Source organism: Apis cerana, linkage group LG6 (genome assembly GCF_029169275.1).
Source record: "Apis cerana isolate GH-2021 linkage group LG6, AcerK_1.0, whole genome shotgun sequence".
NCBI classification, from domain to species: Eukaryota; Metazoa; Arthropoda; class Insecta; order Hymenoptera; family Apidae; genus Apis; species Apis cerana.
Window position 1 is genome coordinate 10,416,937 of NC_083857.1, and position 23,383 is coordinate 10,440,319.

The window sequence follows — 23,383 nt, forward strand, 5'->3', positions numbered from 1 at the left end:
ACACAAGTTCGCACAGGCGTGTGCCACAGCTGATAGGCCTTTCTGGTTTCCAAAGTGTTCGCTCCCGATGCATTGTCCCAATTCGATCATGAATATCACAACCTACACTCAAAGGCGATACACCCAAGCTTCATCGAAATCGACTCACGAATAAACGTTGTTGTGAACTGTTACCCTTGCTTGCCAATAGAACGCGGTTCAAAGAGAAGGCTGAAGAAGAAGCCCGTGGTATTTCGTTTGACCGTATTGTTGCCCTGGCAATGCTTTGACGATAGAACTACGTCTTGGAGCAAAAGAAAAAAAATAAAAAAATAAAAAAAAAAGGAAAAAGAGGTACGTGAAAAAAAACACGATACAGTTTTGGTCTTTTTGGTCTCTTTCTAACTATTGTTAACGGTTTTATAATTAAATTATAGTTTCTTCTGACATTCAGAAATATCGATTTCCACATTTCGTGAACATTGTACAAAGGAATTTCCTCCTACGATGTTGCGTGTTCCTATCCCTTCGTGCTTCACTAGATTGCGGGACGAGAAAATAAAAAAAAGGGTGCAGCTTCTCTAAGATATCCCCGCGTGCTCTCAAGTCAGGCGAAATCACATTTTTCGTTGGCCTTCCACAGGTTCGTTTAATGCGCTATTTATACGTAGTCATTCATCACGAATTCACAAAGACGGATATTTTTTTCTTCTTTTGAGAAATTAAATTTCCAAAGTTTGAAGAGATTCGCGTCGATTTATTAAAAAATCACGAAAATGTGGTTTTCAAAAATTTTATATAAGGTAGTAGTGAAGTGAAATCAAAGTAACTCGATTCTACTTTGATTTTTCTTTCATGCTTTTTTCTTTTCTCTGAGAAAAATATCTTCTCTTGCTCATCTAAAGTGGATCATGGAGTTTCCCGGAACGAAACGAGAGAGCGATCTGCAAATTAGATCCACGTTCCATCCTTACATTCTTTCTCCGGTGATAGGTGTAACTTTGAAATAAACGAGAGAATTAAAGTGACATAGCAGTATAGAAGCAGCAACTCGAACAGTATTCAATCGATAACATCGTAACAACTACGTATACCTGTTCAAAGCTCTACGAACGAGTTTCTCGAAGTCGCTAGAATACAAATAACTCGTAAATTCTTGCGCAAACATGAGAAATATCAACAGAAAGAAAACATCCAACATTTTCATATATATATATATATATATATATATACATATATACATTGTTATTCTTCTTGTTGTGTATGTGTTCAATACACAACAATGTGTTGAATACTTCAAAGTATTCCGTTTTAGAAACGTATCTTTTTCGTGTTTATTTTATAATTAATGTTATCGAAATGTTTTCATTGCAATCGTTTAATCAGATTGGATGAAAGATCGAATGAATCGAAATGTACGAAATTTGATGAATGCATTAATAAATAATATTGTAATACTTTTATTATCGAAATATTATTATTGGTAAAAGAAAAGAAGACGAAAGGAAGGAAATTTTACTGTGATAATTGTAAACATATTTGTATCCAATTTTTATAAAGAATAAAACGTTTGAAAATATAAATTCAAATTTATAAATTTGTCTTGAATGATAAAGATGTTTGTCGTATAAAGAATTGTTAAAGCTGAGAATCGACGACCAAGCTAGTCCAAGTTAGGTCTCAGGATCAATCGAGAAGCTTAGCGGAAAAGTGGTACAAGTGCATCTTCTTTCCAAGAACGAGGACATGTAAAACCCTATTTATCTAGACGATTCTATTATTCCCCAAGACATTCTAAACAAGATTCGAAAAATATTTCCACGCTTCAAAATATACAGATACTTTTCTGCATCGAGCTTCAACTTCACCCAACTTTTCTTAAATCTTCTCTCTTGACCTCTTTTCCTAGAAATAAATTAGACCTTATTCTCTAGATCCCTAAAATCCCCAATCCTCCGATCCCATACTTACTCGACTTTACTTAAAAATTATTTTAAAAATTCGAAATGTTTTACTTCCTCCGTCAATTATATATCGTTTTTTCCGATCACTTGTACCCAATATACTCTTATTAATACTTCAATTTTCCCTCATTTCGCTCTACAGCGCTCTCAGCTTCGTCCTGATCGATGACTAGTTGTGAATCTGAACTGCCGAAGGGTACATCATCGATTTGTCAAGGTTTGCTGAACGATTCCCCAGATTGTCATCACGCGATGTTTCAGACAATTGGTTTACCATGTATATTATGCGCGTCGCTATTGATTATCACGAGTTTCTGACATTTGGTGGGAAATGATACGCGCGGCCATTAGAACGAACGGGGGCCAGGTCGGCTCGATTTCCGGATTTGCAGCAAAGGAGAGAGAGAGAGAGCTAATCGTGCCATTCTATCTTTTATCGACCTCCAGTTCAAATTTTTTCTCCCCTTTCCACTTACCTATCTTAATGCCCGGCGTGCACGACGTTGATTTCCTCTCCTAGCAACTTAGGTTCTCTAAAGGCGGAAGAAAGAAACACGCGAAAGGAATCGTGATCTCGATCGTGTGGAATAGAATAATAACTGTATTCGCCTCGATGTAATTCACTTCGAATATGCAATAATTCGAAGTGAAAAAGAAGTTTTAAGATTTGGATTAGGGAATCTGTGTTATCGGTGTGGAAAGATTCGAGGTTTTCAGACACAGCAATTCCATGTATTTTGATCGTGCGTGATGTATATTCATAGATGAATAGAGGGGGACAATTGCGTGGAACTAGAAGATATTGGCAATGTTCAGGACTCAATACGGAATACAAAAGGGATCCTTGAAGGATTATAATTAATGCAAGGATAGCAGCAGTTCCTCTGGAAGTCTAGGAATGTTGATTCTAGGAATCGCGAAGTCACTTCCATCCCCTCTCCCTCTCCCCCCCCGACGAAAATATCTTCACAGGATCTTCGAGACCGTCCTTGAGACTTGGAGATTGGTACAATCGCGGAGAAACACGAATAATACGAATCGTAGCAGTTCTCGTTCGAATTATATTTTTCCATTTTGATTATTTCATTCCAAATACAATGCAATGAAAGTTCAATGATTAAGGATGATTTTCGTTTACTTTCAAGAGAGATGCAATTTAATATTCGTTCGTTTTTAAATTATACAGATTGTTCCATTTTTTTTTCCAAACATTGCAAATTTATTTTACTGGTAAAAGAAAAAGAGAAAATCAAACCTGAGCGTACAATAAACGTATATTTTCCACAAATAACGATAAACACACGGATAAATTATTCCATCGCGCCGATTAATCATCTCATAACTCGTTTGAAATTCAGTCAATTTAAAAAGAAATACATGCGAAAGCTATAATTACAATACGTAGCAACTACTTGGCAAAGCGAAATCGTTGGAGATTAGAAGCACTCGGCTGTAACGATCGGAATTTTTATTTGTTTCTTTCTTCTTTTTGCTCGCTCTTTATCACAGGGTTGGAGGGATTCGAGTAATTCGTCCGTGGCCGCCTCGTCAGCAAAATTACGCCCGCATTCAACCCGTTGTGACGTAGAGCTCGTTGGAAACGAGAGATTCGAACGGTTCTATGCTGATTTCCTTTTTTGCTTTTTTAATTGTTCCATCTATTGGTACACAAATACACACACACACACATGTACACAGAGATCGTTCAAATTTCTCGGATAAAAAGAGATATTAACAAATGTTGGATTGATCAGTATTTTGCATCACGCGATTTTAAGAAAAATTAGAAAAACAATCTTATGTATATTCGATGTTTATGCAGTGTAAATTAAGATATTTTCATTTGAAGAAAGAAAAAAGAAATCTTTTCGTTGCAATTTTTTGAAAATATTTTTTGATTTTAATCTCGTCCATTTTTGATCGACGAAATTACAACGAGTTTAAGGATACAAGTGAGAATCATACTTTTCTTAAAATTGTATTTGAAAATTGATCGTTGTAAACTCCTCGATAATGCATCAATCAATTTATTTTTCGAGTTTTATGATTACGATGATATTTGTCAAAATTTTCTTATTCCTTTTTCGTTACGCGAATAAATTTAATAGCGTTTTACAATACATATTCTCATATCTTCTCGAAACAGGACTCGACAATTTCACATTTGAAAAATCGTTTGAAAAGTACATACTCCCGAGTAAAAAATGCATAAGACCTAGAAGGAAAAATGACAACGCTCGAGAAGAGTACGAATGGCCGAAGCCAAGATCCGCTTCTGGAAAATACAAATAGCTGAAGTCACGATCCCCTTCTTGAAATTTCCATGAGATTATATTTGCCCGTCGCAGGATGGAACGAGATATTTCGTATTCCCTTGAAACAGGTGGAATCGGGTAACAACCAAATAATTAATGAAATCGGGGTAAACTGCTTGGAAGAAAATTTGGAGAATAATTCGAGGAGAAACGCGGTAAAAATTTGAAAGAAAAATCGTTGAATCGTCTAAGAAAATATTCCATCGAGTAACGTTCGAACTCGATCGCGAATCTCGTTGCTGGAATTATTATTGCGATTTCCGAGAAACGAGTAATTGGGAGGAAATTCGATTGGCGGGAAAAAAAAGAAAAAAAAAAAAAGAGCCCACCGATAAACCGAGGGATTGTTCGCCAGATGCGGTTTTTACAACGGCGAGGATTTATATGACGGAAGTTTTCTGCAAATGTGGTCGGATAGCAGTTGAAAGGACATTTTAACGAACGTGTTGTCGCGGGATTTTTCGCGGTCTCCCCTGTAATTAAATCTGATATTGTTCGCTATAAAATCGCGAATTCAAAAATAACACGTGGGTGTATAAAAGTCGTATAAAATACCGTTTTATCCACGATCAATAAATCGTAGTTACATTTAATCGCCGGATAAAAGAAGTAGAAATTAACTATGTATCTATTACATTATATATTCTTGATAATGAAAATGGCTTATTTGTTGAATAATATTATTAACAATATAATAATACAAAAGAAAAAGTAAACGACATATAATCCCTTTAATACATTCTTAAAACATTATATCCAAACTTTTGAATATAGAGCAAAACTTGGCAATTTAATTAAATTTTGCCCCGGTTCAAAGCTATTCCTTACTTCCAGGCCGCCTGTACATTTAAAATTACGGCCAGCTAGCTCGTGCAAAACTTTGACTCGTCCAAAATTTCCCGCTAATCCCCACCTTCGAAAATCCCGCAGACCCGCCTAAAATCACGTCCCAAACTAAAACAATCGAAGAGGCGCCAATTACACCCCCACCCCGACATCGATCCATCCGAACACTACTAAGAGTAAGTGGCTATAGCCTGTAGGTCACTTCTGACCTACATACACCCAAGATCTGTTCAAAACGTGGAGCCACTAGGTCAGCGTTCGAACGTTCATTTGAGGCAATTCCAGCCTTTGCCCTTTATCGGGCAAAAAAGGTCAATTTTCACCCGATCCAAGAATTTTCACCCACGTATACACACGTAGCCCGCGTATGTATGTATGTATTGTACAAAATCGAAAAATGGCCGTGCACGGAAGAGGTCCAATTTCGACGATACCACCTCTCTTCCAGACGTGGACGTGAGCACGTTTTTCGATCAGCTCGGGCAGGAGGTGATTTATACGGCTTGCGTCGGTCTACTGGAACGAGCGTTCCGCTGCCTCGGGAACAATCTGACGGCGTTCCTGACCACTCTCGACGGCGTGAACGACGTGGTGCAACATCAGTCCGGATCCGAGGCGGAGGCAGAGTTCGTATGCATCGCCACGCCGGAAGCGATCGAGCTCCATTTCACGACAGATCACCCCTCTGTCGCGTATCTACTGGTCGGAAGTCTGAAGGGTATCGCAAGACAATTTTACAACGACGATGCCAATGTATACATTCTACCCGATCCCTACAATACGAAATTTTTTAGGTAAGTTCCCCGCGAATTTGACAAAATTCTATACTCTTATATCGATTGTAAATAAATAAAATGTTACGAAATATTCGAAAAATAATTTGGGTATTGAGAATAAACGAATCAGAAGGTTCTAGTAAAGTTTGTAAAATTCTTATTTAAAAGATAGAAGAATACGTAGAATCTTTCATTTTCAGTAGGATAATTTAATGTGCATTGCGTGCAAATTATAAAACGAATCAATTAAAGATATGCCAATATTCGTTTAACTTGTAGCATGAATCTAATAATTCTTTCCTCTCTCTTTTTTCTTTTTCTTTTTTTCAAATTCAGCTCATTCGCATAATAATGAGAAAAATTGTGCGTGACCAAAGGATGAATATTTTTTTATAGATACTTTTTACACTTTGTTACGATCCATAGAGAGATGAAATGAGTGTGTGTACAGGCCGTGTGTTTAAATATGGAAATTTTAATAAAGTTCGTATGCGAAGTGCCGTACACCAAATATATGGAAAAGATGGAAAAGGCGAAATTTAATCCGAAAAGCGGTTTAATTACTTTTTATTCCGCTTCGATTATATCATTGAAACGAAGATATGCGCATTCGAAATCTGGTACGTGGCCGGTGCCGATTCTCAAAGGGAGACGCTTGAAACGTATGATAAGCATCGATCCAGTTATCTATGCTACGTTGAAAAGAGCAATATTTAGTATTTGCGCGTTCGATACGTAAGCCGTGTTGACATCGTTCAATTTACATATCGATATCGAAAGAATTCTAGGAATCGCGCCACTATGAAGTGGACAAATGTTTGCTGACATTTAAATCGTGAATGGATTTACCGATTTCAAGGAGTTCATTACACATTCAACAACGATAAAAAATTCTGTTAAAACTGGCGAATGGGAATCCGATTCTCTTACTTACTCCCTAAAAAGAGCCTTTCCTTAACAGTTCCGTGATTAGTTTCTAGGATTCTACTTAATTAACGTATTCCTTTAAGAATAATCTTCCTTTAAGAGCATCTTTAGCATTTTGGTATATGAATGAGAGATTCGAATCAATTCGGTTGCTTTCGCGTGATCATGAAATTTGAAATTTAAAAAAAATTTGGTTTGAGAATTTAAAAATTTAAAGTTTAAGAAAAGTCACCTTACTCTTCTACATGAATATAAATTTTGTTAAAGAATTACGTTAAAGAATCACCCTTAAAGGCATTCTGTATCTGTATGCACTTGTAATAATTTGCTCAACGAATTATTTGACAGGTATCGTATCACTCCAGAACTCTACAGCGAGCATTTGGTAGTACCAGAGATCGACGATAATCTGGAGACCTCCCTGTTCCGTCCATTGTCGACCGAAGCCACGGATCTTCGTATGGGGGTAGCGAGTTTTTGCAAAGCATTTCCATGGCATTTCGTGGTTGATCGGCAATTAGAGCTCGTGCAGCTTGGGGTCGGATTTATGAGGATTTTCGGCCATCATCTAAATCGTTTGGGAAGAGAAATATCGACGTATTTCACCTTTACACGGCCATGCGGAATTACTTTGACCTTTCACGAGATATTGAAACGCGCGAACACGCTCTTCGTTCTCACCCTCCAAAGACCTCAGGATGTCGATAAATATCCAGCAGAGGTACGTGAATATATTACCCTTATCGGGAGATCAGTAATGTTGTTACGCGTTTTAACAAACGTGTGTCGCATGCGAGTGAAAAAAATCGAGCTTTTAATTTTCGAGAATCAAGGTGGTGATGTTAATTTCCATTTCAAATGAATATTCCGATTCTCTCGTTTCCCGAAATAAAAGAATCCAATGCTTTTTTTTATCACTCTCGTTGAAATAAGAGAGAAAATCGAATCGATTCGTAGAATAGAAAATTATATAACAGATTTGAAATTTTAGGTCGAATTGAATTTTTTTCTTTTTTTAATGAAGATTGGCATTTATCGATAGAAAATTATATTGCGTTATAAGATCTTCGTTTAAAATGCTCGAATATTATACATTATTATATTATCCTTGTATAAAATAGCAATCCTTATCGAATTTTTAAAACAGTTACCGATAAGATTTCAATTATTTTCAGGGTCTAGAGATGAAAGGTCAAATGGTCCATTGTCCGGAATCAGATTCCATCCTGTTCGTGAGCTCACCATTTTTGAATGGTCTGGAAGGATTAACTGGCCGAGGACTTTTTATATCCGATATTCCATTACACGACGCTACGAGAGACGTTATCCTGGTGGGGGAACAGGCTAGGGCACAGGTATAATAAAATTCACGTATCATCTTTTTCTGGTATCGTCGCATTTATATTTATAGAATTCATATAATGATAATATTATCCGTTCCATTAAACGATGCATTATGTTTGGAACGGCAGGAGAAAGATTTTCAGCGTGCAATTTCATATCTCGATGAAAATTTTATTTGTGGATAAATCTCGTAAAATATTCATTGGGATTTTCAATTGGATGGAGTAGATTTAATATCGTGCATTTTAAAAGATGCGTCTCTTCAAAAGGATTTCGAGTCCTCGAGTTAGAGGGCGTTAGCGTGCAGAACGTTGTGCGTTTCAGATGGCGCTAATGTTCAATGGGTTGAATTAAACATACGTTGATAAAGTCGTTCGTTTATCTTTGATAATTATAAAAAAATAATAGGAAAATGATATATAATTATATCTTTTTTTACAGGAAATTTTTAAACGAATTTTGCATGAATGTACAACTAATTATGAAAGCACAGGGATTCTTCTATCAAACTTTAATTTTACCACAATTTTCTCGAATTAAAAATGTTTACTTCGAATTCATTGATTGTATATAACTTAACAACTTGTTTAAATATTCTTTCTTTTTATTCTCATTTACAAATTGTTTAATTAATCATGTATAAATGTAATATGAAATAAAATAAAAGTTTCTCCCGCAGGATGGTTTGAGAAGACGAATGGATAAATTGAAAAGTTCCATAGAAGAGGCAAATCTTGCTGTGTCTGCAGAAAGAGAAAAGAACGTCAGCTTGCTTCATCTTATATTCCCTCCAGATATAGCGAAGCGTTTATGGTTGGGTAAATATTTCAATTTGAAACTGAGAAAAGTTCCTTTGCATTCAAATAATTTTCCTTTCTTAAAATTACTTATTAGGAGTTATAATTTTATTCCAATTGAAACTCAATTTTTACTTTCAGGAGAAACAATCGAGGCAAAAACTTATCCTGAAGTAACGATGCTTTTCAGCGATATCGTCGGTTTCACAGAAATTTGTTCCACCGCGACACCGATGATGGTCATTAACATGCTTCAAAATCTTTATGAACAGTTCGATTCGTTTTGCGGTCAGTTGGATGTTTATAAGGTGCGAGTTTTGTTTTATTTTCTATCAAATTATAATAATTTCTATTCGATAATTAAATGTAACGTATCGCCAAGTTTCCTTATTAATTAAAATCAAAATTTTAGGTGGAAACAATCGGAGACGCTTATTGCGTGGCATGTGGCCTCCATCGTGACACTTATATTCATGCACAACAAATAGCTTGGATGGCCTTAAAAATGATACAAGCATGTTCTCATCATCTAACTCATAAGGGCAAACCAATTAGGGTAAGATTTATAATAAATTTATTGTTTCCCTTTCGAGCAGATAATATACATCAAGATACAAACAGTTAAAAGTAATTTAATTTTAATCTAAAATAATATTGATTCATATTTTACAATTGTCTGACTTTTAAGTTAGATTAATTTATTAAAACTTTTCCTATTTGAATTATTCTGATCATGATAATAGAGAGATAAGTAAATACAATTGCATTAACTTTCAAAAGTTATGCCAAATATAATAATTTAGTAATTTAAGTTAATAACTTAATAACTTTATACCAATTTACATTTTGTATAATTGAATATCGAGTTGTTAAAGTTTTTAAATTTTCTTGTTGTATTTACAATGCCTTGGAAAAAGAATATTATCACTTTTAGATAATATAATAAATATAAAACTGAAAATTAATGTATTAAACTGTTTCTCTATCTTTTTAGATGCGTATTGGAATTCATACTGGAATGGTATTAGCGGGTGTTGTTGGGAAAAAAATGCCAAGGTATTGCCTTTTCGGGCACAATGTTACCTTAGCCAATAAATTCGAATCTCTGAGCGAACCACTTCGTATACACGTTAGTCCAACGACGTATATGTAAGTAATCTTTATCTCAATTTTTATTATAGTAATCCAAAAATTTATTCTCCGGCTCGTTTATCACGCCAAATGATAAATTAAGTATATAAAAAAATATATTATTAAAAAATATTGAACACGTTCCATTATTTAATATTATCATAAAGTAAATTTCACATAACTGATATTGTCGTCTGTTTATGACAGCTTATTGAAATATCCTATATCAGGATTCGATCTGGAACCACGACAGAAAGAATTCCTGCCCAAGGAATTCCCAGCTAACATAGAAGGAACGTCTTATTTCCTGAACGATTACAAGCACAAGGACGTCGATGTGACTCTACCGTTGGATCTGCATATTCAGAACGCGATCAGGGAATACGGTCTTGGAAGCACTGTGTAGATATTTAAATAATAAAAAAGAACCATTCCAACGAATGTGCGTCGTTCGTGAATGTCGCTGTACCAATTGCTACTCTGTCCATAATAACAACAATTTCTCGGTAAACGTCTGTTCTCCAATCAATTCACAAAAATGGCACCGTGTAACGACGTTGATTCCAACCAGCCTAAACAGCCGATTACCTGGCCCGATAATATTTATACGCAGAGTTTTAGGTTACAATTATATACTTATGATTATATGAGCAAATAAATCTGTATGATAATTCGTCTAATTATTTTATTCTTCGAGATACCATCGATGGTGCTCCGTTTCTTTATTATTCTTAACGAATATTACGTAAAGTGTATCATCTAACGTGACCGCTTATTAGATTAATTTTCTTACTCCTTGAATCGATTCTTTGTATTATAATCATTATTTCGTTGCATAAAGAGAATTATTAACTTATTCTTAAGTCCGTCGAATTCGAAGAATTAAGGATCAGTGAAAAAAAACTTTGTATTGCTTCACTAACAAGAAAGATAATCACATTAAATGATTATTCAACCTATGCGTAATTTATATTTAATAATTCTTCTAAATTAAAGTTAGAATTCAATAATTTAAACTTTATCGTATGCATATATATAATATTCCTTTATCGAATTAAAATTGTCAGAAAGAATCCAATTTCCTTTCATCTGAAATCGATCCAAATTTAAAACAGTTAATTTTGTTAATCCAACTTTTGCAGTCAATTTTTATCAGCAAGTAATATCCCAATTACCATTTTCAACATCGAGAAATGGTTACCGCTAGTCGATACTGTCGTAACTTCTTTCTCTTCCTTATCTACTCCTTTGAAGCCAGTCGGTCTCTTTCATTTTTTAATAAACCTCTCTCTAGACTCGAATCTTGCACAACACCGATCTTTATTCTCTGAAATAATAGCTATTCGTATTTCTTAACGAGGCAGTCGGTTATCATAACGAATTGTTGTTGTCACGTTGCCTCCGACCGTGGCTTTTTCTTTTCCTTCTGTTTGCTGGAACGAGTGTGTTTCACTGGTGGCGCATTTTTCCTGGAAACATTACTTATTTACCATGAAACGTTACGTTCCCGTGAACACGTCCGTTCCGCTTTCCTCTCCGGCGGTTTTTCTAGATTTCAGACGTTTATCGGTGACGTTAATATACTCAGATGCCGTTTTATTTGGCTGAATTCCATTGTAGGTAAGAAAGAAAGGCGAAACGAAAACGAAAACGAGTGGAACAATTATATTTAATTGTAACATTAAAAACTTACGAACTGCACATCTACGTTGGATTAGTCTCTAATTTAATTACATTCCACGATGGTCAATTATGTATGAACACTTGGCGAATAATGAGATGGCAGAAAGTTGGGTGTATTTTTTTAAATTGCAAGATGAAATTTATTTTTTTCGTGAGAGATGGTTTTAAAAAAAATATTGGACATCTGTTTTTTTTTATCGATTATCATCTATATTGAAAAAATAAAAATAAGTTTTAGCAAAGTTGGAAAAAATTGGAAATTGGAGAATGCAAGAATAAATTTTTAAAAATAACTTTTGTAATAAAAAGGTAACGGATTATCCGATATTATAATTATCAATATTTTTAAAAAAAATATTCGAGAGAATAAGAAAAATATATATTTAATTTCAATGCTAAATAAAAATTTGAAAAATTTTGAATAATACAGACTCATTGATTTTAATCAACAACTTATTTGATTTTAAAATTGCTTTTTATTTATAAATAATAAATAACGAAAATCCTCTCTCTATGATGTTCAATTAAAAATTTTTGATATTAAATATTGTTTGATAAATACAACAAAATAAATTACAACAAAATATTTTATTATAATTTAATAAAGTATTTACAAATCGTAAATTCAGTAGCTTTTTTTTTCTTTGGTTGCTGTTATTGAACAAATTCAATTTTAATAAATTCTCTTAACATCGTTGTTATTGTTTTTGAATCTTCTTGCTCGAGATTTTTGAGTTTTCGATATGAACACATATTTTCTGCATTTGATAGAATTTATTTTTCATTTTGGACAATAATTAAAATATATTGATAATCAATGTATATAACATTATAACAGTGCATTTGAATACGATGCAATTAATTGCATTAAGAATTAAAATGCAAATAACAGCTAATTGTAAATAAAATATATATTGACATATTACGAAGTAATAACATATAATGTCACTAAATTACATTTAGGGAAAGTTCTCTATAATTTACTTTAAAATTTAATTTCAATTTTAATCAATTTATATACTTCATTGTGCAATCTTTCTCGATTTTATTATTGTCAAACATCCTTTTAAAACATCGCTTCCATATCGAAACGAGATTTAACGCAAAAATACGAAGACGATGAAGAATTAATAACAGTCTTGGAATACATCATATTATTACATCATTATTAATTTCTCATAACATAATGAAACGAGGAGTTTCGTTTCGACAGTGATCGAATTAAAACTGTGAAAAACATTTTCCAATTCAATAATTAATCATAAACTAATCTCTTACAAACAATTACAAAATTCCATTACTTAAAATTTATCTCCTCGTCAAATAATAAATCGCTTAATGTTTAACGTTAACAAAATATAACACGATGATCTATCACACTTTCGTAAATTAACTGTTCGAGGAAACTTTACTTTCGAAATTTAGAAACGATGGATCAAAGTTTCTGGTACCCGCGGGAATAGGCAATCACGTGGCGGATCGAAAGGTCCCTGCACCGGCTTTCGTATTGTTCCGGCTTTTTGGCGCACGGTGCACGTGTTATTTCATCGGTGACCACAAAAGAAAACGGAGGGTGTACAGCGTGTAAAAACTAAAAAGCCGGAAAAAGAAAAGAAATTACAAAAGAACAGGCACCGGTTGCCTGTTAGCGGGGGGAGGAGAGAGAGGAGAGGGGAGTCTATACATTCGAGCATACTCGTATATATCTGGTCGCGTGCTTTTTTTCGCGTGCCTCGCCTGTGTAAACGTACCTTTACTATTTCTTATGCTGCCATTCATCTCAACGAGACCCGCGGCCGTGCAAAGAGAAAGAAATTAAACATTGGGCCTTCCGGCTATGCCGCGTAATCAAACGCCGCTGAAACTAACGAAGCAGCTTGCGGGATGAGACAGACAGAGCCTGATATCAAAATATAAGAAACGGATACAGAGAGAGAGAGAGAGAGAGAGAGAAAGAGAGAGAGAGAAAGGAAGAAAAAGAGGACACGCGGGAATAGACATAGGGGAAATAATAACTTAGATGACGTGCAATGAAAAGTACGCGTATAGAGAGAAAGATAGGGCAGAAAGATGGAGGAGAATGTCTTCCGTTATCCAGGACGAGTATCACGAGTACTTTGGTCGTATAATATCTCTCCTCTCTTCAAAGATATGACTGTGGTCGAACGAAATTGCACCTAATGGTACAAAATGACAGCGAGAGACGAGCAGACGAGAGAGGGTATGATAACGGAAGAGAGATCGGTGTATAGATCGAAGCTATTGCGGTTGTCGAAAATTAATCAGATTTTATATTATTCGAGATGATCGAAGACATATTTTTGATTCGAGTTATCAATAACTGTACATTATACAATTGTAATGTTTTGTCCATTTATCCGGAAGATCCACGACAATGAAATTAAGCTCCATTGAACATCGGGGGATCGTGAACGAGCGATAATTTCTTTCTTCCAGTGCCTGATTCGTAATAACTCGAATTTGGTAAATATATTCTGTTTGGGTTTGCAGTATCTCCGCTTCACACTCGAAATGTACATTATTCCATTTGAACGAGTGTATTGTTCCTGTGCCAGGATGCCTCCTTGCGATAGATTGCTCGTTGTACTCTAATGCACCGAAGTAGGTAATCGATTAGCGAACACTTCTCCGCAATTCGAGAATCGTCGAAACGTCATACTATTAATTAGACGTGTATGGCTATGCGAAATTTCAAAAGTTTCTGTTTCATTTTAACCGGGGACACGGGAATTTGCCAATGAATTGTGAATGAAACTCAACTCGTAATATATCCTTTAAATAACATAATCGTTCCTAATGAAATTATATATATATATATTTTGTTTTTCTTTAATATTCCATGTTATTACCATGAAATTATTCGAGTGAAATACATTTTGTTAAATTAATCATAATAATTTAGTTCAGTTCCACTTCTCTTTTCTTTTCCTCCCCTTCCATGAATTCATTTGAAATTCGATTATGATAAAAATACGAAGAAAAAAAGAAGAAAATCAAATTAAGTGAAAAGTTAATTAATAGTAACTAACAAGCGAGTTAACCTTCATTTTTATCTAGGTAACGTAAATATTTTAATAAGATATTCACATGGTTAAACGCTGGTGGCGGGATATTTCAACTATCTCAAGTTTAATATACATAGCATTATCTACATTCTCCGTTTAATTACATTCTCTTAATAGTTTGTAACAGCTTCGAGTAAGTTGACACCAAGAGTTTGGATGATATTAAGAAATCATTTCGTTACTTCGAAACATTGAAATCGGTTAGAAATTGTTTTGATTATTGGTAATTAATTTTCTGTTATTATTTTTTATTAACTAAAAAATATATCAAACTATATCTGAGACGAATTTTCGAAAGAGAAACGGTATTCGTAAAAATATATATGTGAACAAAGTATTTATGGTAGGAACAAAAGAAAAGAAAGCGAGGAAAAGTTATGCACCGCGGAATTCTGTAGTTGTAAAACTACTCTTAATGAGTGGAAACTTGGGTGGACACTGTATTTAATTGAAGTAATGAAAGTTTACCAACTAGGGAAAAAATGCTTGTTAAATACTGTATTTACTTTTCATACTTTCGAATTAACTAATCGTGTTCCTAAATATCAAGACTTGAATACATAATTCTTAATGCAGTATTGTATTCAATTGTAAAATTTTAAAACAATTTGAAAAAGCATGAAATATTTGTTAATTTTTATTCAACTTTTATTCATTCTATAGAAAAAATTATGAGAATATAAACATTATAGGATCTATGAGAGATTAAATAACTAATAACTAAATTAATAAAAAACACAATATTTCGTTCGTAAAACAATGGATTTCTTTGTTTAAATAATAGGAAATTTTAATTTTCTATGCGATTTTTATTAGGAAGTATAAATATTTTTCACTCTTCACGTTTCAGTCCCAGGTTCATCTTCTTTCTACTGGGAATAGGACAAGTATGAGACAGGCTTGAAAAATTACCACAGCAGTGTCTACTACAAAAGTTTCATTAAGAAATACTTCGTAATTTATTTTCACACCTGCATCTTGGTCTCTCTCTTTCTTCAAACTCTGCTAGACAAAATCAAACGTAATACAAAGAATATACACAGGAAAAAGAGAAAAATAATTAATACATTTAAAATAAAAATAAAATAAGAAAAATATTTGATATTTCAAAGTTTATGGGAAAGAAATATTCAAAAATTGCACATAACAAAATGTCCATCATTCTTTCATATATATATTTTCATAATGCAAACGTATATCCTGCAAAGATACGTTATTTTATTTAACTGTCTTTTTCCGATTAAACAACTATGAGTATCGACAGATTTTAAAAACAAACCCAATATTAAATATTTAACAAATATATGGTATATGCTTGGACACGTAGTCGTATGCATCAAAATGATTATTTTTCTCTTGTTGACAAAAAAATATCGCGACGATATTTGATCCGGATGGCTTAACAAAAAAATATTATAAAAACTATGAAAAAGAACTACTTAAAAAATAATTCTTTTTTTTTAATTGTAAACTACTTTTTATATTCTTAAACAATAAAAAATCCAATCCAGAAATATAATTTCTGAAATCTCGTTCTAATCGCTACATTCTGTAACAGTTTTATTTCAAGAGCAATTTTATTTCAGCAGAGCAGTTCAAGAGTTGATGACCGATATATAACGCCGACGTTTTGCATTCGGACAGAAACAAATGAACGTAAACGTTATGCATCGGTCATCAACCCGAAAATGGATAAATAAACGAAAACATTTCAGGATTTAACAATTAAATTCAGGATACTACGTACCAGAATTGGATTTTTCCCCCTTTTTTTCACGCAGATACATCCTTCACCGATGAATCATCAGAGCCAAAAATGAAATAAAAATTCATTTCGCATCTTAAATACACGTATATGTAAATACACGCATTAAAAAAAAAAGGAAAGAGAACGTATACGTTAAAAATTCACGAATCAGCAAAATTATCGCGTTTATGGTGATTCTACATTTCGCGTTCGAAGTTACTGTAACGTAATTTTCATGTAACGCCGAACATTTTAATCATAATAATTTTAATTTGCCCGTATATCGCGCATATGCAATTTGCACGGAAAAACGTTTTATGAACAATATTTCGCAACGACTCGTATAACAAAACGTTATCTCGTGTCTCTTGGAGATGCGCGAAATCATAGCTGATTCGTTTTAATTCGTCGGCGTGCGCGAAATGGTGGAAAGGCATTAAAAATTATTCCAACGCGAGGCGTTACGGGCAGAAAGATATTTGGATGGAACTGAGGCCGAGGGAACGACGAAGCACGAAATACACGAGCAAGGGGGAGCGCAGTGAATGAAACGTAATTTATTCAATTGCTTCTAATAAATGTCGTACACCCGAACCACGAGTAGGTACGAGTGACTAAAAAATTCGTCCGCCATTGCCACGCCCTCTGCATTCGGAATAATGCAGAGAAATGCATTCAAAATATCGATCAATCGCAACTTCGATGCTCGAACATTAATATATACACGTATTAACATACGGCGAGAAAGGCGTTATAAATTGAAACGAACGAAACGAACTCTTTCCTTTTTTCCCCCGTGCTGATTATTCGTTCGACAATGGCCATTGTCTTTGGCGCGTTTATTTACGCTCGCCAATTTTGCCGATTAACTTTTCGCGGGGCCGAAGAACGACCGATACAAAGCTTTCACCGACGATTTAAATGGCAATAAATACAATTATCCAATTGCAAAAGTAACGTTATGACATGTATGAAAAAAAAAAATCGACGATACCGAATGAATGGACACGTACTATTGATTTACGGTATATGTATATGAGAATGCACGGGGTGTTCAAGTTCTTTCCATTAAAAATATTTCAATATGTTAGAAAAAAATAGATTTTTATATCACATTAAAAGAGCGTGTATTAGACCGAGCAAAGATTAACCGAATGCAAAGAATTGATTATTATATTGATAGAGCTCTCGTATAAATTAAAAGAGAGATCAAAGTTATACAATCGAAATTTGAATTGATCGATAAATTCGAAAGTTAATGGAACCATGGATTTAAACTACATTTATCGAAAATATTTGTACCTATATAACAGAAAAATATAGTCAACCGTGAATTCATCCAATCACACGTAGAATTCGACTCGCTTTCGGGATAATGCGCCACGTGCTCGCCAAATGCGTACACGTATACACGTCTTTACACGTATTCACAGTTGGAAAGAGATTGTTTACCGTGTCCCGAGTACCGTCGTGTGAATGCCATATTTGCCGAGAGGGCTTGAGAATTTCTTCGGCGAAGTAAGGTAAGAGCGATATAAACAAACTAAACTAAACAGAGATTCAATGGCTAGAAGCTAGACTAGTAGCTTCGTTTAATAGTAAATATTAAATAAATATTGAACATATATTAGAATTATAAATTAATAAATTCCAGCGATTTTTGAGGTAAAATACAATTTTATTTGCGAACAATAACAATTTAATTATGAAATCATTATTTTTTCTAATTTTAGCCTATTCATATTATGAGAAAAATATGGCGATTTATTTCGATGATTTTATCCAATTCTTTTCTTCGATCATATTAACTTGTATGTTATGTAAGGTCTGGAAAATACGCCAGTTGTACGAGGACTTACAATCTAGTTTAAAAATTGCTTCCTTTGTTACCTTTACAACATGACTTTGTCACGAGGCAAGACCACTTTTCGTTCCTTTATCTGTGTACGATGTCCTTAAGCGATTTTAACTGATCGTTAAAAATAACAATTTCTCTAATACTTTATGAAATTATATAAAAGTATTTCTTTAAAGTTATTATAAATTTAAATTTAAAATAATTATTAGAAACGAATAAATTTTAAGAAATTATGCAAAATTATATCTCCGTGAAATCTACGAGATATTACACAAAAATTTTATTTAAGTATCAACCGCGAATGGTTGCAAAAGTGGATTTTGCTATTCAACATGATCGTATAAAATGCGCAACATCGTTTCAGAATCGGTGTTCTCGTTATGTTTACGAAAATCGAGATTGTTATTTCCGGATGGCATTTTCTGCATCGGTGAATCAAGCAGGATTTGATTTAACATGTGCACGATCCATACGACGAACGTATACTCCAGTTTCTAAGGAATCGGAGCACAGAGAGACCGGCCAAAGACGCGTGACGCTATAGGTCAGGTATCGGCCGCCAGGAGCGCAGCAATCGCGTACGCTAGCCTCAAGACTTTCTCGACACTCAGTCTGCCGGAGTCTGCAGCGCGCGAAAGTTGTATGTGCGACGCGTAGCGTGTGTCACACCGGTCCGTACAGGATATTTCGTCGGCGCGTCAGTGCTGCAGTCGACAGTTTTTCCTTTTTTCTGTGCAACATAATGTGACAATCGGAACGCACGCGTCAGTTCGTGATCAATATCGATTCTCGCGAGATTTAACGTGGATAAATAAATCGCAAGTGTCGATGTTTTCGGTTTTTGTACTCGTCGAACGCGTTACCACGTGATTTTTCTCTGTCAAGTTTGAACACGGAAAGAACCGTGTTACTCGTGCGATATCATCGAAGTGAGTGTTTGATAATAATTTTCGGAGTGTGATCGTGAGTCTTCGAAATATACACGATGCATGCGTTGCGGTGAGAACGGAGGGAAAAAAGAATTTGAGCGGGAGTGTAACCATTTTGTAAAGTTTCGTGTATCAGCCGCTGTCTGTGTGTGTCGCAGCTGCAGCGTCCCTCGCGGCCGGTCAAGAGAGACAAGGAAGAAAAAGGAGCAAGGTTGCTGGTGGCGGCCACGATTGACGGATAGTGGCGATCGAGCGGGGAGAACGGCGACCACCTTGTATGGCAGTAAGTGTTGATATTTTTGTTCTGCCCTCGTCTCGAGGCTCGATTCATTCTTTTTCCACGCGGTTCTCATTTATGCGCGCGTTCGGCTATGACCTTCTTGGGATGCATGCGAATAAGAGTAGTCGATCTTTTACCTTACTAACCCCCTCTCCGTGCCACACGAGGCAGACGGGACATTCGAACACGCTCTTTTCTTCGAGTAACGTGGACTTACTCGGAATGGAATCTTGCTCGGAAACACGAACCACCTCTGTACGAGGAACTTGAACGTTGATCTCTCTTTACTCGGGACCTCTTATTATTTGAACTTCGGTGATCAACGACAAGAAACGATTGTCGTACCCAATCTGATTCAATATTTTTCCCCTCGTTCTCTACGGTGCAGGTTTAAAATCTGTGCATCGTGAAGGTTCAATGATTCTTTATTAAACGGATCTTTGTCGAAAGTTTGGAGCGTTGATCTGTAGTTGGCAGGTATTTGAGAGCAAAAAGATCGACCAACCAGAAAACAGAGCCGATCCTAGGCGGTCGTTCCCTAACCACTACGAAATAGCTCGATTGTGTAGAGTCCTTTCAAACTTATACGCTCTCGAACATCGTCTTTCAAAGGTGCTCGATACGGTCCACAGGTTGTGTTGAGATAAATCACAGCTTTCTTTCTTCATATTTTTTTCAAGTTTTTTTCGTTTTCCAGTTAGAAATATTCAATGTTTAAAAACGTTTATTTCAGAATATTTTAAGTGAATATTATCAGTATACTAATACGCATATTTTACACCTTATAAAATTTCATGAGTATAGATAATTGACATAGTTGAAATTTTTATTCGTTTTTCTTATATAATTTAACATACTAAAAGTTAAAGTAATGTTTTAGAAGTAATATTTAATTTATATTTTGTACAATGCTAAATATTATGCGTACAATCATGATCGTAGGAAATTGCATACGGTTTATAGCGAACGTTTACGTTTAATTCAACTTAGAATATTCAAAGGGTTTATAATGGTATTCCTTAATGCTAAATTTTTACAAGTTATTTATGTTACTTGATATATTTTATTGATTTAAAATTTAAATTTTTGAATTAAATTTATTTAAAAGAACTATTGTTTAAAAACAATATTTTATATGTAAATATTTATTATGTAAATAGATAATTAGATATTTTCCTTTTCATTTAAAAAATTTATAAAAAAATGAAAAATTAAAATGTTATCTATTCGAATTTTGTGCATTTGTTTTTTTCTTCTTGCAACTTTTAAAATTTATGAAGAATTTAAATATCTGAATTTAATTATCGATATATATTTTTTTTTATAATTTTTAGAATTCTTTCTAATTTTCTATAAAATTATTACGTGTAGTTTCCCTAATGAAATTAATGATTTTTTTAAAGAAATACCGGAAATGTTTCATTGATTAAATTTCACTCACTACTTTGGAGATAATGCATCCTTTCTACTTAAGTGCATTTAAACTTCTAGTTTGAAAAAAGCTTTCGCTTTGAGCATTATGCATTTTTAACAGTCTTTTCCCTTTAATAATGTTATATCGCTACATTCTAGTTTTTAACTTATTCGAATTTTCAAAAAAGAGAATATTTAAAGAAATATTTATATGCATATATTTATGCGCATATATTTGTATCGCTAATGAAAATCACTTTTGTCTTTGTACAATTTGAATTTTAAAATTTCAATTTATAAAAATCAAATATTACAATAATATTAAATTTCAAAATATTGAATTTTATTTCATGTAATTTCTTTAATTGCAAAATTGAAGAGATTCTATTGGAATAGAATATATTTGAAAAAATTTCCAAAGAATTTCGGAGTATAAGAATTAATTATATTTACTCTCTTGTTACATATATACAGTCAATTTAATGACTGTATATACATCACGTTTTTATATTTAGATATTAAAAAAATCAATGATTTGATTGAACGAAGTACCGCAATACATCCATTTAAAATGCAGCAATCGGATTTAAATGCAGAAACATTGCTATCTTTCTAATTTCTTTTCTCAACACGTTCACTGGATTCATCTTGGATACAAGTTAGCACGTATTCTCGCGATATGCACGTAATGACTCGAATGTAGGGCACGAATTAAAAATCTCAAGAAACAATTATAAACGCGTTGTAAATAAATAAATACCTATTTCATAATCATGTAACAAAATTTACATATGCAACAAATATATATTCTACTAAAATCAGAAAATCGTATATAAATTCTCTCAAACAAAGATTCATCACTCTTCCATGCTTTCCAAAAAGAAGGAGCACGAATCACAAGCAACGGACTCGACCGCAACATTCCTCGCATTCCTTCTGTACCCAAAACTCTGCTAACCATCTACGCGAATACTATATCCACGAAATTCGCACGTTTCGAAATCGAAGACGTGCGACACGAATAGCACACACCTGTGTGTACACACACGCACACACACACACACACATATATATACTGAACAAAAATTTTTCGCGTCGACAATGTTCTCGATGGCTGTCTGTCGCGACATCGCGTGAATCCACATAAGATAGAAAATCCCGCTTATCCGGCAAAAGTTATACGCCCTACCGTCACCGAGGAACCGAGGCCTGGTAAATGGCGACATCGAGAAAGACCCCTTCAGGTCTGATGCGATACGCGCTTGTGCACGCGTGGAAGAGCATTTTGGACGATGTTGACTCGATGCGGCGTAGAACGAACGAGTAGATGTCGGGATGGGGATGAAACGAGAAAGAGAAGAAGTGGAAGTAAAAACGAGAAGAGTAAATAAAAGGAAAAATAGATCGAAAAGGTAGGGTACGGGTTATCCTCGCCGGCCACGCACGTAAATCTGGCGGAGAGTCGTTAGTCATGCTTTATTTCGCTTTAGTTTTCCGTACACGCTGAAATAGCATCAACTTTCCAGGAAGGGGCTGACTCACGCGCTTTTGAAATCCATTCAGAAAGTGACGAATGCCCATGCATGCCACGCACTACCGCCGGCTGGCCGAGCGCCACATGTGTGCCGGCTAATGGCTCGTCTTTCGTTTTATTGCCGCATATGCTGACAATGAAACGTCCCGTGGATTTCGTTCTCGTCCCGCCTTATCTGTAGGATAACAGGAATTGAATACAGATCGAAGGAGTGCATCCGTTTCGTCTCGGGCTCTGGATTACTTAGGTTATGAGATAGGACACGTTTGAGAATTCTGTTCCATGCTTGATACATCAGTAACGAGAATTCTATACTGTGTGTATTGAATTGACGGGTTTTAAAGGGAATTAATATTGGCTGTTATTCAGGCAGAGGTAAAAATATATGTTTGAATGTATTAAAGTTATCAAAGTTAAAACGTGGAGACGTTGGCGGGTTTTTAATACGATTTTGTACACGGAAAAAATAGAGTTTAAATAATTTTACTTCAATTTTATTCATCTGTTTATGGTAGATCGATAGTTTCAGAATCCACTTTAAAGTATAAATTAATAACTTTTATTTTCACGAATCGTGTTACATATATATATATTATATTTGTATATTGTGTTCCAGTTGTTCAATTAATAATTATTTTTTCGAGCTTTTTTGAAGTAGAATGAAAATTAATTATATATTTTATGAAAATTATTGCTGTTATTAATATACTCCATGAATATTTTAATTAAAGGGGAAAGAGAAAGAGGATATGGATAAACAAAAATTATTGTTCA

The 23,383-nt window shown here is 34.3% G+C and overlaps 1 protein-coding gene across 1 annotated transcript in view; it reads left to right on the top strand.

Moving 5' to 3' along the window:
- The window catches only part of LOC107993816 (head-specific guanylate cyclase), a 49,812-nt gene extending 39,053 nt beyond the window's left edge, over positions 1-10,759 (top strand). The window contains exons 4-11 of the mRNA XM_017050439.2: positions 5,553-5,898; positions 7,156-7,528; positions 7,983-8,162; positions 8,831-8,969; positions 9,090-9,256; positions 9,361-9,504; positions 9,943-10,097; positions 10,287-10,759. Of these exons, the coding sequence (XP_016905928.1) occupies positions 5,553-5,898; positions 7,156-7,528; positions 7,983-8,162; positions 8,831-8,969; positions 9,090-9,256; positions 9,361-9,504; positions 9,943-10,097; positions 10,287-10,485 (1,703 nt within the window). The 3' untranslated portion in view covers positions 10,486-10,759. The remainder of the gene's footprint in view (positions 1-5,552; positions 5,899-7,155; positions 7,529-7,982; positions 8,163-8,830; positions 8,970-9,089; positions 9,257-9,360; positions 9,505-9,942; positions 10,098-10,286) is intronic.
- The last annotated feature ends 12,624 nt before the right edge of the window (positions 10,760-23,383 follow it).